The sequence below is a fragment of the Rattus norvegicus genome, chromosome 13 (assembly GCF_021556685.1).
Source record: "Rattus norvegicus strain SHRSP/BbbUtx chromosome 13, alternate assembly SHRSP_T2T, whole genome shotgun sequence".
NCBI lineage: Eukaryota > Metazoa > Chordata > Mammalia > Rodentia > Muridae > Rattus > Rattus norvegicus.
In genome coordinates, this window is record NC_141546.1 from 50,097,889 (window position 1) to 50,114,635 (window position 16,747).

The 16,747-nt window shown below is 50.2% G+C and overlaps 1 protein-coding gene across 1 annotated transcript in view; it reads left to right on the top strand.

Moving 5' to 3' along the window:
* Nucleotides 1–16,747, top strand: part of Cacna1s (calcium voltage-gated channel subunit alpha1 S) — a 70,238-nt gene that overhangs the window by 30,994 nt on the left and 22,497 nt on the right. Inside the window, 14 exon segments of the mRNA NM_053873.1 lie at nucleotides 2,300–2,525; nucleotides 3,039–3,246; nucleotides 4,782–4,902; nucleotides 6,071–6,185; nucleotides 7,015–7,108; nucleotides 8,439–8,508; nucleotides 11,149–11,281; nucleotides 12,041–12,170; nucleotides 12,701–12,760; nucleotides 14,317–14,423; nucleotides 14,879–14,966; nucleotides 15,188–15,295; nucleotides 15,847–15,899; nucleotides 16,137–16,283. Of these exon segments, the coding sequence (NP_446325.1) occupies nucleotides 2,300–2,525; nucleotides 3,039–3,246; nucleotides 4,782–4,902; nucleotides 6,071–6,185; nucleotides 7,015–7,108; nucleotides 8,439–8,508; nucleotides 11,149–11,281; nucleotides 12,041–12,170; nucleotides 12,701–12,760; nucleotides 14,317–14,423; nucleotides 14,879–14,966; nucleotides 15,188–15,295; nucleotides 15,847–15,899; nucleotides 16,137–16,283 (1,660 nt within the window).

Below are 16,747 nucleotides of genomic sequence, written 5' to 3' on the forward strand. Positions count from 1 at the left end.
CCCAGGCTGACCTTGAACTCAAGAACCTGCCTACCTTTGTATCTTTCTGACAATTGCCTCTGCTCTCTCAGGTCTGCAAAGCCCTTCATATAATTCATATTACATCTTTGTATTCTTCATGGTTGAAAATATTTTTGAATTCATGTTTCAGAGTTCTTTCCCACAGCCTTAAGGGCTGTCCCGAAGGTCACAGTATTTATCATTTTTGCTCCTGGACGTGTGTTGTTTCTAATTATCATCGAGTCACTAACCTTGGCGCAGGGAGAACATTCCACCAATAACCTTGGCAGGGAGAATATTTTCTAAAGAACATGAAGTTATTATATAATATAATAGTATAATATAATATATATTATAAACAAGCCACACGCCCAGCAACCATGTGGAGGCCTACACCCTGCTGGTTCTGTTCCATGGCGAGAACCATTTCACACCGCCACTTCTATGACTACAGAGGACTCGGTAGTGAATCAATAAGACAGAATCATAAAATCCTATCAGGACAAATAAGAGAGGGAGCCCAAGAGAAGCAAACACAAGTAATCTTTTTGGAATGTCCTCATGCCAAGGGATATGAATCCCAGGGAGAAAGAGCATCTCCAATGATGAGTTTCTAGAGCAGGGCAGGATACAAATCAAATAAGGAGCAAAGCCACTCTGAGGAAGAGTCATCAGCCTGATGAACTCAAGTGAGCTGAACAGGAACATGGCCTAATGAAACACTACACAAGAGACTACGTTAAAATGAGTGAAGTAGATATTACAGTTTTGAAGAGCAGTATCATGCCATATTAGTAAGCACATGTGAGAATGGAATTCTACCCACCAAGAGGTGAATTTGGGGTTCCTAGACTGAGTAAGCACATAGATGATGGGGGATCCATTTTCTAAGACGGCAAAGGTAGTCAATTGCCAGGTAGTTTTGGCAGATGTGGGCTGACAGGCAAGATCCACTCTCATGGTGCTTGACATATTGAATCAGGGGCCTTTGAGATGGCCTAATGGTGGTGTCAAAGAAACTGATGGAAAAATGGGTCTAGGTCACAATAAAAAGGTTGTATGTCTATCGAAGAGTTAAAGATTGGAATCATCAGTGAAAGCAGCATTGGATCTGTGATCAAAGAGCATCCCTAGGTAAGCAGGGGACAGTGCATGGCTCAAGTCTAGCATACAGTATCTTGGTAAATAATGCAGTGCAGAAGGAATTAGGAGAATACAGGGGAGGCTGGGAAGCCCCTGAGAATTTGATGTCACAGAAGCCAAGATGGTGGTGGGTAGAGTGTATTTTAAAGAGCAAGAAGATGATGAACAGAATTGTGGGGAATGCTAGTACTTGAGAGTTTGTGTTCTGCTAGATTTAGCATCATGGAATTTACCCTAGAGGGAGCTGGATAAATGAACATGAAGAGACCATTTGAAAGGAAGAGGTAAAATAGCTAACAAAGACAAAAGATAAAGCTAGTGGATGTCCCAGATAGTCCTGGGCAATGCTCACAAGAACATGTTGCTTTAAGTGAAGCCCACCCTCTACTAGAAAAAGACACTATGTTTAATGAAGAAGAGGAGACATTCATGAACTTTTACAGCTTTCTTACCTGCTAAGTGTGGTATGGATTAGCCCGATGGAAATACAGATTTAGGTCATTTTGATGAGCAAAATTCACCAGGCTTTCCCAGGGCTTTTATTGTTGGGTGGGTAAATAGATAGATAGGCAGTAGACAGTGTGTGTCCCAGGGCTTTTATTGTTAGATAGATAGATAGATAGATAGATAGATAGATAGATAGATAGATAGATAGACAGACAGACATCAGACGTGTGCCCCTGTGCTTTTATTGTTCTTAATTTATAGATAGATAGATAGATAGATAGATAGATAGATAGATAGATAGATAGATAGATAGATGGATGATAGATAGATGGATGATAGATAGATAGATAGATGGATGATAGATAGATGATAGATAGATAGATAGATAGATAGATAGATAGATAGATAGATAGATAGATAGATAGATAGTGGTGTGTGTGTGTGTGTGTGTGTGTGTGTGTGTGTGTGTGTGTGTGTGTGTAAAACTCTGTTCTCTCCTTCCATCATATGGCTTCTGGGACTCAGTCTCAGGTCATCATACTTAGTTAGCAGCAAGCACCTTTATCTACTGAGCCATATTGCTGCTCCTTTTCTAGATCTTGAAAATTAAAAAGACAGTGCCTTGGAAAGGTAGGGAGTGTATTGGTAGAGGCTCATCTCGGGCAGAGCATTGGGGAACGCAATGCTTAGGCCCTGCTGTCCTCTGCAGATGTCGCCAACCGCGTGCTGCTGGCCCTCTTCACCATCGAGATGCTCATGAAGATGTACGGGCTGGGCCTGCGCCAGTACTTCATGTTCATCTTCAACCGCTTCGACTGCTTCGTGGTGTGCAGCGGCATCCTGGAGATCTTGCTGGTGGAGTCGGGAGCCATGACGCCCCTGGGCATCTCTGTGCTCCGCTGCATCCGCCTCCTGAGGCTCTTCAAGATCACCAAGTGAGTGCAGGCAGCTGGGCCCTCGAAGGTCTGATGCCTCATGCCATTTCCCCTTTCGTCATCTATGTCAGGGTCAGGGAAGGAGGAAAAGCAGGAGGGAGGGATGTAATCAGGAAAGAATGGGGAGATGAGGGAGGGGGTAAAGGGGGGGACTTCATTTGTGCCCCTTCCCCTTCAGGGGGATTTTCCAAGACCCCAGTGGGTGCTGAAACTGTACGCAGTGTTGCACCTTCAAATACATCATACCCTTTGCTTAACTATTAACTCCAATAAAAAATTGCAATTATAGTAGCTCATAACGGTTTATGTGACTATGGTCCTTCTCTCTGAGACTATATCCCAGTCCTGCATGTATAGGCTATAACGCTGTCCTCCAAAGACTCCAGGCAACTGAAATCATAGATGGAGGGGCTCTCCTGTGTTGTGTCCTGTCTTGAACCGTTGCCGTCAGCCCTCCTCAGCAGTGGTGAGAAGGCTCTGCTCACTCCCTACCTTGCCGCTCCTTTTCCTCAGGTACTGGACATCGCTGAGCAACCTGGTGGCCTCGCTGCTCAACTCCATCCGCTCTATCGCTTCCCTCTTGCTGCTGCTCTTTCTTTTCATGATCATCTTTGCCCTGCTAGGCATGCAGCTCTTTGGAGGCAGATACGACTTTGAAGACACGGAAGTACGACGAAGCAACTTTGACAACTTCCCCCAGGCCCTCATCAGTGTCTTCCAGGTAGGCCGGGTAATAAGAGGTTCCTGGATCCTGCTTCAGTATCTGAAGCCTTCTCTGACCTGTCGGATGAACTCCCACCACCCGTCCTTCCCATCACTGTAGGACTATAATATTTGTCTCTTTCCCCGTGACTAGGGAAGCCCAGTCTGTCTGGTTTCTTTTGGTCTGTGGTGCATGGCAGAGTGCTATAGCAGCTGAGGAGATACTTGAGGTAGACCAGGAGTCAGAGGTGTGCTGCTCACATCTCTAGGGCAAGGTCAGACAAGGTGAATACTCCCTCCGCAAACCAGGACCCACACTAGAGGCATCGAGCTGCCGGCTTACCAGAAACGACTCAAAGCATTGTGGCTGTGATTCGAAAGTGACCTTCAGAGCCACAGGCTCTCAGAGGACCTTCCTTGGTGTGGCGCACGGAAGTGTTCCCTTTCGTGTCACTGGTATTTCACACGTCACCCCACCATGCCATACTACAGGGGTGGAAGGGAACAATGAGTCAGTCCCGTAGATGGCTGCAGCCTCCCACTCACTACCTCACAGGTTGGTCAGGGACTACAGTGCTTTCCAAGGGACTGGACATTGGTACTACTTTTGAAGGGCAGGCTAACAGAGGCCTGTCTGAGTGCAATCCACTTCAGCCTGGAGATTAAAAACATAGTGGTGGCCCCATGATTAAACTCCTTTTGGCCCTGGAGAGGCTTGATAAGACTTTTTCCAACCACTCCAGGCTGTGTTCCTCCCCCAAGCCCACTCACTCCTCCCCCAAGCCCTCTCACTCCTCTCTGAAGTCCACTCCTCCCCCAAGTCCTCTCACTCCTCTCTCACTCCTCCCCCAAGTCTACTCACTCCTCCCCCAAGTCCTCTCACTCCTCCCCCAAGTCTACTCACTCCTTCCCCAAACCCCCTCATTCCTTCCCCAAACCCTTTCACTCCTCTCTGAAGCCCACTCTCCCCCCTCCAAGTCCCCTTTTACTCCTCCCCAAAGCCCTCTCTCTCCTCCCCCAAGCCCTCTCATTACTCTCCCAACTCCTTTCACTCCTCCCCCAAGCCCTCTCACTCCTTCTCCAAGCCTTCTCCCTCCTCCCCCAAGTCCACTCACTCTTCCCCCAAACCTTCTCACTCCTCCCTGAAGCCCACTCTCCTCCCCCAAGTCCTCTTTCACTCCTTCCTCAAACTCACTTACTCCTCCCCCAAGCCCTTTCACTCCTCCCCCAAGCCCTCTCCCTCCTCCCCCAAGCCTTCTCCCTTCTCCCCCAAGTCTTCTCACTCCTTCCCCAAGCCCTCTCCCTTCTCCCCCAAGCCCTCTCCCTTCTCCCCCAAGCCCTCTCCCTTCTCCCCCAAGTCCTCTCACTCCTTTCCCAAGCCCTCTCCCTCCTCCCCCAAGCCCATTCACACTTTGATAACATTGTAGCTCACTGAAAGAGGAGCAAAGAGGACAGCAGGGCGTGGTCACCTGGATGGTGGGGACGGCTAGAGTTGACAGGTGACAAGAGTCCTCCGGATGATGTATTCTCTCATTTTATGCCCTCTCCACCTAGGTCCTGACGGGTGAAGACTGGAACTCTGTGATGTACAATGGGATCATGGCCTACGGAGGCCCGTCCTACCCTGGCGTGCTCGTGTGCATTTATTTCATCATCCTTTTTGTCTGTGGTAACTGTATCCCCTTTGGGCTGTAGTGCAAAGAAGAACTCGGGGAAGTTATCTTAAAAGGGAAGATCAGGGCTCCCTGTGTAGCAGCAGTCAGTCCCTGGGGCTACCAGGCTGATGGAGTGGGGACACAGGAGAGGTAATTGCAATTACAGTATAATTCTTTCACCCAGAAATGTTGGAGAGTATTGGGGACAATTGACTGTGAGGTCGTTGTGCCTCAGGCAGGTGGGTAAGAAGCCCAGGGCTTAGCAGAGAAACAGAGGAGAGGGTGGGGCAGCCTGGTCCAGAAGCTCAGAGGCAGGCAGGAGGAAACCAAGGTGCCCTCTGACTTGAAAGAGAGAAGTTTGTGTTGTCGTTGTTGTTGTTGTTGTTGTTGTTGTTGTTGTTGTTGTTGTTGTGTTGTGTTACACTTCCATATCATGGTCCATCACTGAGGCGAGTCAGGGCAGGAACTCAGTCAAGGACTTGGGACCAGGAACTGAAGCAGAGACCACGGAGGAATGCTCCTTACTGGCTCCATCCCTCTGACTTGTTCAGCCACCTTCTTTTTATCATTCAGGGTGGACTGGGTCCTCCCTTATAAACTAGCAGTTAAGAAAATGCCCCAGAGCTATACCCACAAGCACATTCCAACGGAGGAATTTCCTAAACTAAAGTCCCCTTATTCCTGGCCTTAGCAGGGACAACGGAAGCTAACACAAAGCTGTGCCCAGGGATCAGTCTGACTCTGGGACCAGGAGATTGCCCTAGAATAGACCAGAAGTGAGATAGGCAGACGGGAGAGTGAAGAGGATAGGCAGAGATGTTGATGGTGTCCGAAGGGTCCTGGTGCTGAGCTATGGAATCTGACACCATGAAGAGGCAGGGGTGACATCAGCACCCCTCGCTTCCCCTCACTCCCAGGGATTCCTGTCGGGGGAGTCAGGGTCTGTTTTGGCAGGAAAAGAATAAGTCTCAAAGGCATGGTGGATTTAGGTGCCATTATGGCTACTTTTGCAGGCAAATTCCCCAAGGACTTGTCTATGCTCCTCAGCCTGTACCCTTCCAAGGGGTGTAGCTCTGACAAGAAACTGCCCCCTCAGGGATTCAGGCGTGGAAATGCTCAGGCAGGCAAAACTCCTGCCCCAGAAACTACCTTCCACTGGCAACTCAGATCTCCTTAGCTGACCCGTAGACATCCTTCTCAATGTCTTCCTGGCTATCGCTGTGGACAACCTGGCAGAGGCTGAGAGCCTGACATCTGCCCAGAAGGCCAAGGCTGAGGAGAGAAAGCGCAGGAAGATGTCTAGGTGAGTGTTGCCCCCTCTTGGTGAGAGACAGAATGTTGGGCCCTGCCTATGGCCTCTAGGCTGTAAGCAGAACTTCTCCTTGAGCCAGATGAGCAGGGGCCACATGACACCTGCTCCTGTGAGCAGGCTTCTCCAAGCAGGACCTGCTTTTGAGTCACTGTTCCTCTTGGAGGCGGCCATCTTCTTCTCAAGTTTCCATCTGGTGCCTCCGGGAGTAGACAGTGTATAGGTTTTCTAGACAGTATTTCTCAAATCCAAGCTGCAAACGAACAATCTGGAAGCTTTGAGAGATGTAGAGTCCATGCGGACTGCCCTGAACCAGGTGGGGTAGAAGAAGGTTTGAATATTCTAGTCAGTCCCCAGGTAGCGCTGACGCTGTTTGGGCTTGGACGATCACAGTTTAGGCAACTGAATTTCAGTTTGGAGCCTGCTTCTTCAGATGCACATGCCTGCAGGAATGGGATGCCCGTTTCTTGGAGGCAAGATGGAAAGAGCTAGGGATAGAAGGAGCAGCAAAGTCCCCAGATATTTCTAGGGTCGGAAGTGTCTTACACAAGCCATAATTCCATTCTGAATCCTACATAAATGAGGTGCAAAGCCACTCTCCACTCACTGACTATGGATGACCACTGAGAGTCTAGCATTAAACCCTTTACCACAGAGAAAAGGCTTGCCCGGGCATACTGCCCTTCCTATCTGGTGGCCAGTGCTGCTTCTTCCTTCACAGATGCCCTTGAGCATTGGGTGTGAGAAGTTCCTGAGGGTGTTGTCAGGCCTGGAGCCATCCTTGTTGGCTCCCATCTTGAATTTCCTGGGTTTTTCATTTTAGAGGGCTCCCAGACAAGTCAGAAGAGGAGAGATCCACAATGACCAAGAAGCTGGAGCAGAAACCCAAGGGTGAAGGCATCCCCACCACTGCCAAGGTGAGGTCTAGCATGGGGAAATTTGCAGGCTAGGTGGAGGGTCTCTGACTTCTCATGTCACTCTGGGGAGGAAAGTGGAGACAACACCACCTTGCTCCTGTAGGAGAGAGAGCTGTTGTTGTAAAATTATAATTAACAGGCAGTCTTTTTGCCCGCTCTAGGTCCGGCACCATAATGCCCCAAGATATCTGATAGATATCTTAATCTCAGTCAGCAAAGTCTTTCACCCGCTTTTGCTCCATCCCATATCACACTACTGAAGGCCTCTCTCTGAGCCTGGCAACAATCTCTCTACCCATCCAGTTCCCAAGGCAGACTGCCCCATAGCAGAAATATCCATTCTAATTCTGTGGCGTCCCACACACTCTCCCAAATTCAATTCTCCACCAGAAAGAACACACAACCCAATAACCTCTGACCCAATTGATAAGATATAATTGCCCACCTAAACATACAAAGCCCTGCACACATCCATCCCTCAAGAACATTCATAACAACCTGTAAAGGTACAGCATAGAATCTTAACATCAGCTGCCATGTTGTCCTGCGGCTACTCTGCTGTCTCCTGCTCCCTCCTCCTCTTCCCTTAAACTTTTCACTCGCCCATCCTTCCTTTTCATCCAATGACAGGTCTCGTTCTATCCTGTATAGGCCCTCACCTGTATTTTACAAATTAAATGGGGAGAAGGTTCTAATGAAGTCACCTGAGTCCTGAGTATGAGACTAGGCAGCCGTCCTTAGGTCAGCGGAATTAGCACCAAAATACAGATAACTCCAGGGCAAACCACAGTAGAGAGCCAACGGCTACATCTCTCACAGGGACTCCTGTGTGGAGAGATATAGGCCCTTCAACCTGGGATCCAGATTTCCTTAGAATCAGGAAGGCACCCCACCCGCCCACCCCCAATGTTCTACTAAGAGCCTGGCTTTCCACTCTTGCTAGTCCTTCCCTGTGTGTTTCAGTCTGACCCCGTTCACCACTGTGGAGAGTGAGGAAAGAGAGTTCAGGAGCCAGGAGAGTCCTAAGCTGCAGAGAAGCTGCACGGTGTAACCTAAGGAGCTTGGATCTCTTGTAGAGAGTTAAGGCAGCACACAGAGAGGACAGGCTAAGACTGGCTAAAACCTTGGTTTTGCCCAGCGCAGGCTTGAACAAGTTGTGCACCTTGCAGGACCTGGCTCCTTATTTGTAAGACATAACAATTCCACTACTACCCACCTCTCAGGTCATAGGGAACATTCAGAAAGCGGCACAACAGCTCCCCAGAGCATGCCCAGTAAGTTCAAGCATTAGTTTCTGCTTTCTCACCACCACCGCTGTTCCTTTCCACAGCTGAAAATCGATGAGTTTGAATCGAACGTCAATGAGGTGAAAGACCCCTACCCTTCAGCTGACTTCCCAGGTAAGGATCCTGAGCCTGGGCTGAGGCACGGTGCTGTTGGAGTGTCTGTGTGCTGGTACTGAATTCCCTATGTGGGTGTCTCTTGTGTCTCCTACATGGACCTCTCCATGTGGAGACCAGGACTCTGAAGACACCCCCTTTGCCTTGCAAAGAAGCAACCTGCAAGCCTGCCTCTCCCTGCAATACACACAGCAACGATATTCCATGCATGCTCCAATTTACCTGTACAGAGTTCCAGCTATATGCTTCAATATGGACACCCAGTTTTCAAAGAGCACGGGGCTGGTAGGCATATAACTCCTTCCGACCCAGTAGGATATGTCCAAAGAAAGATATTTTCATTAATATAGTGGTGGAGCAAATCGCTCCTCTCTGTCCTCTGACAAAACCATGACTGCCAGACTGTCACTGTGTGAAAACTCACAAGGGCAGCATGGGAGGAAGGTGGGAAGCAGAGCTACAAACTGCCTGCAAGCATCTCCTGAGTGCACGTGGCTGCTGGCTGCTGTGTGAACCGTACTCATCTGGACCAGGACACCATGCATGGCAGATGCAGACGCCAGGATGGGTTAGCACTACGTGGCCTGTCAGCTCCCTCATGGGTCCTTCTGAGCATTTTGCTTCTTATTTCGGAATCGGCTGGTTCCCTTCCGTGTCTCTAAGCTCCAGTTGGACTTTCTGGGCTCTGGATGGTCCGTATTTGGCACACAGCAGGCCTTCCACAAATCAAACAGGTGATCACAGGAAATGATTTCGCTAAGTGCAGAGTGGAGCGTAAGGCTGGCAAAATTTCTTCAACTACCTAGTGGGAACTGAGAACACTTCCTGTGGACTTGTGTCGTCTAATGACTGTCCCCTCTTGGTGCTTGTGGCTGGCATGCAGGTGGGAGCGTGACAGCTATGGGAGATCTGATGTGAGCATGAAGAGAAAGGGCTGGAGAGAAATGAGAGCAGGAGGCACAGAGCATGTGCGTTGGAGAGAGGCCTCACCAAGGCCACCAAATATATTTATATCTAACCTCTTTCCAAAAATAAATCTTGGTGGCTTATGACAAACGTTCTGTGCAATCTGGGCCTAATGCATAGTCCTGTAATCCCAGCTCCCCTAGAGGCGGAGGCATGGGAATATAGGTCAGTGGCAGAGAGCACTTGCCTATCGTATGGGAGACCTCAAGTTCAATAGTCAGTACTGAAGGAAAAGAAAAGAAGAGAAAAGAAAAGAGAAGCGAAATATGCAGTAAAACTAACAAAACAGACAAAGGGATAAAGAATTAGGGATCTGCAAAAATATAAATGTTAAGAATGAGCCCTCCATGCAATTAAACAGTCATGTCAGGCTGGGTAGATGGAAGTGTCCTGTTAGGGAATGGGGTGGGGTCGGGACAGGGGAGCTGTTAGGATCAGAGAGGACAGAAGAGGAGAGGAGAAGGGAGGGGAGGGGAGGGCAAGGGAAGGGGAGAGGGGAGGGGAGGGGAGGGGAGAGGAGGGGAGAGGAGAGGAGAGGAGAGGAGAGGAGAGGAGAGGAGAGGAGAGGAGAGGAGAGGAGAGGAGAGGAGAGGAGAGGAGAGGAGGTGGGTTTGGGATGGTTGAGGAATCCACAGGTATCCACCAGCAGACTCAGGCATTCTTGGCATTCCTGAGAGTCATGGCCAGGCTGACAAGGTGGGGAGCAGGCACTGTCTGTGGGGGAACCAAGCAGAACTCAACTTTAGGAATATGCTTGGAATATCTGTGCTCTCTGCTTCACCTCGGACCTCGGTGGTCACTTTCCTGGCCAAAGCTCAAGAGATAATGGGAGCCAGACAGTGGTAGTACCTGCCTTTAATCCTAGCACTCGGGAAGTAGAGGCAGGTGGATCGTGGATCTCTGTGAGTTTGAGGCCAACCTGGGTGAGAGAGAGAGAGAGAGAGAGAGAGAGAGAGAGAGAGAGAGAGAGAGAGAGAGAGGGAGGGAGAGAGAGAGAGAATATAAGAACGGTTCATTCTGGGCTAGAGAGATGGCTCAGCGGTTAAGAACACCTGACTGTTCTTCCAGAGGTCATGAGTTCAATTCCCAGCAACCACATGGTGGCTCACAACCATCTGTAAAGGGATCTGATGCCCTCTTCTGGTGTATCTGAAGACAGCCACAGTGTACTTATATATAATAAAATAAATCTTAAAAAAAAAAAAAAAAAAAAGAACGGTTCATTCTGTCCACTCTAGAAACTCTTTAAAGATAATTGTTTTTAGAATCCTAACCCAGGAAGGAAGCTCGAACTCTGTTTTTCCAAAATCCTTTCCTCCTTGGTCAATTTTATGAATCGGAAAGGAGAAACTAAGACAGGATAGCGCTCCACGAGGCAGTGGTAGAGTCAGGCCAGGGACCACATCTTTGTAGCAACCAACTGCTGCTTAAGATGTTGTGAGTGTAGCCCTGAGACAGAAGACGTAGCAACCACACTCCTTAACCTTGCTCCTGGCCCTTCTTGCAGAAGGTTTGGGGGGACTTCTGAGCTACGTCTGCACTACGCACCAAAAGGGGAAGACCCAGGCCATACCCCGCTAATACCTGGTGTCCCAAACCAGCCTTTGCTCAGCAGCTTCGGAGGAGGACTCTGAGCACGGAAGCCAAGGGCCAACAAAGTTCTCTGTCCCGCAGGGGACGACGAGGAAGATGAGCCTGAGATCCCAGCAAGCCCCCGACCACGCCCTCTGGCTGAGCTGCAGCTGAAAGAGAAAGCGGTGCCCATCCCAGAGGCCAGCTCCTTCTTCATCTTCAGCCCCACCAATAAGTAGGTAGTGCTTCTGGCAACCATGAGAGCTGATGAGGCCCTCAAAGACAGTGGCTCCCCCCCCCCCCCCCGAAGAGATCCACTCTTCATTCTCCCCGTCTTTGGTTACCATGTGCACAGTTCATTCCTCTGGGTTATAGTTTTGAGCAATGTCTAAACTGCTAGCAGTGAATTGGGGTGTGGCAGCATGGCAGAGGGTTTGCCTGGCACACACGAGGCATTGGATTCACGCAACAAAATTAAAAGACCTCTAAAATGAATAAAATGGTAGTATTCCTGTGAGAAAGAATACCTTTAGGTTTTATCACCTACTTACACCTAGAAGGGACTGGGATTGCCAATTCCCTTCTAAGGGCAGTTTTAGGCAGGGTCAGGAGAGATCTGGGGGAGCTGGAGTTGTTATCAGCATCACAATCTTCAGCTCTAGAATAAACACATTTATTTCATGGAGTTTCTTCTGCCCCAGGGAAGGAGATCAGCCTGTCCCAGTCTTGGCTGGGGAATCCTCACGGTGGTGGGTATGGGTGGAGGGGAGAGGTGATGGAGGGGCTCAGTTGGGAGTTGTGACTAAAGGAACAAAATGGGGACTGAGTCATGCGTGTCCAGCTAGGAGATCATGCAGCTGCAAGGTTATTCCTACTCCCAGACGGTTAGGGGACAGCAAGTGGATGCAGCGTCCCTCTGTAGGACAGAAGTGAGTGAGTGAGGCCTGAACTTCCTGCGTCTCTCAGTTTCCGTCCTCCCAACCCGTCCCACCAGGATCCGCGTCCTATGTCACCGCATTGTCAACGCCACCTGGTTCACCAACTTTATCCTACTCTTCATCCTGCTCAGTAGTGCTGCTCTGGCCGCTGAGGACCCCATCCGGGCCGACTCCATGAGGAATCAGGTAACGGCAGCTCCTTCAGATGCTTCAGCACCTACCCCACTCTGGGGCTCGAGCTCAGTTATATCCTCTATGTGGCCGCTGGCATCAGAGTTTCATAAAAGTCTCTGGAGAGCTGGGACCTCTCGCTGCAGTTTCTGAACAGCGCTACCATAGCAGAAGCAAGATAAGCCTGATTTGCCTGCCTACCGTGAAGTGGTGGTGCTGGCAATTATGGTGGTCGCAGCAGTAGTGGTGATGACAACGATGGTGATGATGATGGTATTAATGGTAGTGACGTCAGTGGTGGCCGTGGTCGTCATGGCAATGGTAGCGACGGCGATGATCATAGCGATGATGGTGGTAGTGGGCATTGTTGATGATGATGGTAATATTGATGTGATGAGGTAATGATGTTAATGGTGATGGTGGTGGTGATGGTGGTGGTGGTTGTCATGGTAACAGATGGTGGCACTGGTGGTGATGATGGTTGTGGTGACACCATGGCTTTGCAAATTCTCTTACTGGTTGCCTCTGCCTTGTCCCTTCTCCAGATCCTTGAGTATTTTGATTATGTGTTCACTGCTGTTTTCACTGTGGAGATCGTCCTTAAGGTGAGTGAGGACTACGGGACTCACGTCTCTGGGTGTGAAGTTTCCCTGCACGGAGTGGCTCCAATTTACGCATGAGGACTCACTCGGGGGCACCACGAAGGAACAGGGGAAAAAGAAGATAGAGATGGGTGGTGGCAGGAAAGACTCACTGGATCCAGGAGACTACACAGGGCTTCTGCTCCTAGGCAAAGGAGATCCAGGCAAGGGAGCAGGTGACTGGATAAAAGGCTGGAAAGAAGAAATATGACCCACTTGTGGCTGCCACCTCTTCCACATGGAAGACACAATTAACCTAAAAGAAGTCCTGTGAATTGGGATTTACCTTAGACCTTAACTCCATGAACCTGGCAAGTTCTTGCCCTCCTAGAGTTCTCAAAGAAGTAACCACTGGAGAGTGCCTTAGAGAGCTTGATCACCTTATATACTATACTGAATTCTATACTGTAAGCTACAGTGTATACTATACCCCCTCTACTGCAGCTGCTGTGTTTGAAAGCATCTTGGTCTCATGCTATTAAGTCTGTTTGGAGAAGCAAGCTAGAGGTCTGGAAATGCCCTCTAACTTTGGGAGGGAGCTCTCAAGGCCAGGCCTTGTTCTGCTACATAAAGGGTAAATGTTTTTACAAATCAGGATTTCCCAGTGTTTGAAAATTTGTTAAAAAGTTTAATCTCACATGGGCTGGGAATGTGGGCCCATGAATAGAGTACTTGCCCAAGATGCACAAATACGGCTTCTCAACAGTGCGCGAAGCAGGCCTGGTGGTGTATGCCTGTAATCTGCTCAGTTGAAAGGCAGGAAGATCAGAAGTTTAAGTTCATCTCGAACTACGTAGTAAATAAAAGGGATCCTGGGTTATCGACCGAGACAGAAAGCAAAGGTCTCTTATCTAAAGAAAGGATCATTGCCCTGGTTTGACTGTCCCTGAGGTGGGAATACTAGGCTCGGGCTATCATAGTAGCAGGCTTTGAGGAGTGGGGTGTAGGGGGCTCCACCTCTGACTGGAACCCAGAATCGCACGCCTTTATCTCTTCTAATAGAAGAGACGCGGGTGAGTGTATCTGAGGACCAAAGCAGAGCAGAGGGAGGAATGTTCCCTCTTCAGAGCTTCAGCCATTGACAGTGGAGCAGAGGGAGAAGGCAGCTGCCCCAAGGTCAAGGAGGATCTCAGAAGTGGAGTGTTAGCATTAGACCTTTGAATAAAGCTACAACAGCAAGCTAGTGGATATGAAACAGTGAATACAACTTCCTGGAGGACTTCTAAACTGCCCCTCTGGAGGGAGAGTGCTTTCCACTCCTGGGAAGGAAGGAGTGGAGGCGCATGAAAGGCATCTGGAAAAAAAGGACGTCTCTGACAGCAGAGACTGGCACAGGTGCTCCTGGAGTGCCCAGGGTCTGTTTGAAGTCAAGAATAGAGGGAGCACCCTTGAGTCCGGGGAGTTGGATAAAATGACGCTCCCCGACACTCTCCCTAGCAGACTGAGATAAGAAGCCCTTCTTGAGGAGGGGCAAGTCTGCTCCTCCAGCTGCTAGCTCCAGATGTTGCCTCTCTCCCTAGATGACCACCTATGGAGCCTTCCTGCACAAAGGCTCCTTCTGCCGCAACTACTTCAACATCCTGGACCTGCTGGTAGTGGCTGTGTCTCTCATCTCCATGGGCCTCGAGTAAGCAGTGGCAGGGCCCATTGGGTTCTCTGTGCCTGTACCTCAGAGCAGGAGTCCTGGCCCCGTGGGTGGCTGGGCTCCTGGCTGAAACATGAGGGTGCCCAAGGGCTATGGTTAGGAACATCCTTGGGTGGTCCCCAGCTGGGCTAAAGTGGCAATGCTAAACGTTCAGAGCCTTATCTTGGAGACCAGGAGGGGAAGCAAAGAGGAGACGACAGCCAGGCCCCTGGAGTGGGGAGTATAGGCCCAGCTACAGGTCATTTCTAGTCTGTCGGAAAAGACAGTCCATATCCACAGAGAAGAAGTGAGCCAATGAGATCACTTGCAATGATCAGGGATCATTTGGTCAGGGGGCCACATATAGAAAGCTCAGGTAGGAGGTGACAAAGGCCGTGGCTGCAGCCCTCTGGCTGGAGCACACTGCTCTAGGCCCCACAGCAACTTGCTTCCTGCAGGTCCAGCGCCATCTCCGTGGTGAAGATCTTGAGGGTCCTGAGGGTGTTGCGACCACTCCGGGCCATAAACAGAGCCAAAGGGTTGAAGGTGAGAGAGGGGCCCCTTTAGGGGAGGGACCAGCAGCCCTGACTCTAGGTCCTCAACTCGGGGGCTCATCTTGTGAGGATGAAGCAGGCCAGCCAGCTCTCCCCGGGGGCTAGCTTTCTCTACTAGCAGGCAGAGTCTCGGATCCCCATGGTTCCCTGGGCAGGATGGTGTGGTGCAGTGGGGCAAGCCCAGCACCCACCAAATGGTCCCTACCTCTGTAGCACGTGGTGCAGTGCGTGTTTGTTGCTATCCGCACCATCGGGAACATCGTGCTGGTCACCACGCTCCTGCAGTTCATGTTTGCATGCATCGGAGTCCAGCTTTTCAAGGTGAGACTCCACCTGGCCAGCAGCCCTTCCCTCCCCACCAGGGTCAGCTCGAAGGCCTTCGACAAAAGCAAGCATGAGAACCCCAAATTGTGAAAGCAACCGACCCTGAATCTATGGTTTCCAAATGAGGAAACATCTATATCCTGTTTGCTAGGTGATGCCTGTTGCTAGCCTCGGACTCTCTGGCCACTTTTACCATTGTGTCTCTTACCCAGAGACCCTGTAGTTAGCCTTCCTCTCACCAACTTGCCAACCTCCACCGACTCTGTCGAGTCTGCCTACAACATCCCTAACCCAGCCAACTTCTTGCTGCAGCCAGGCTCTGCAATCCAAGGTCCCGGCAGGGATGACTGGCATCATCTACACCACCCAGGGGGAGGGGGGCAATTGAGAAGCATGGGTGATAATGGCCTTGCCTTCGGGGTTTGTAAGAGAGGCCCCCCTTCCAGCCAGCCAGACTGCACTTCTCCTTCCAACCAAGCACCCACAGAGCCTGTTTTTACCCTATTTCCATGACCATGTCTTCCTGCCTTTTTTGCTGCTGGGTGCAGGGAAAATTCTACAGCTGCAATGATTTATCCAAGATGACTGAAGAGGAGTGCAGGTACCCCAGGTTTTGTCGGCCGAGGGATATGGGAGGCTCCTGTGAGGAGCACAGTGACCTTCAGGATGGGAAGCCTTCAGTAGCTGTGGGGCGGGAATGCCTAGCACCACCCTTTATTTCTGTCCTAGAAATGGACTGTCGGTTCTCTGGCACACTGGCTACCCAGGGCCCCGGGGATGTGGGTGGAGTTGAGGTAAGCCAGCCACATGATGGCGTGACTGGACCTCTCTGTGTCAGGGGCTACTACTACATATACAAGGATGGAGACCCCACGCAGATAGAGTTGCGACCCCGTCAGTGGATACACAATGACTTCCACTTTGACAATGTCCTGTCTGCTATGATGTCACTCTTCACGGTCTCCACCTTTGAGGGTTGGCCTCAGTGAGTAAGACCGGCGTCTGGGCTCAGCATGGGTACAGTGAGGGTGGTGCCAAGGAACCAGCAGCCCTCAGGTGTACCATGCCAGTGTTCAACAAAGCCACAGGCTCAAGCCTCTCTCAAGTCAGTCTGGCCAAAGGACTCTGACAACGGTGCCCAATCTCCCCTCCCACAAATGCATGTCTCCCTGCTCACAGAGGACTCTTTTTATTCACTTTACATCCCACTCGCTGCCCCCACTCCCAGTCACCCCTCCCACAATCCTTCTCTCCACTCCTCATCCCCTTCTCCTCTAAGCAGGTAGCCCCCCGACCCAGGAACATAAAATTTCTGCAGGGCTAAATGCATCCTTTCCCAATGAGACCAGACAGGGCAGCCCAGCTAGAAGAACATACCCCACAGACAGGCAACAGCTTTTGGGATAGCCCCAGTTCTTTGGGACACACATGAAGACCAAGCTGCACATA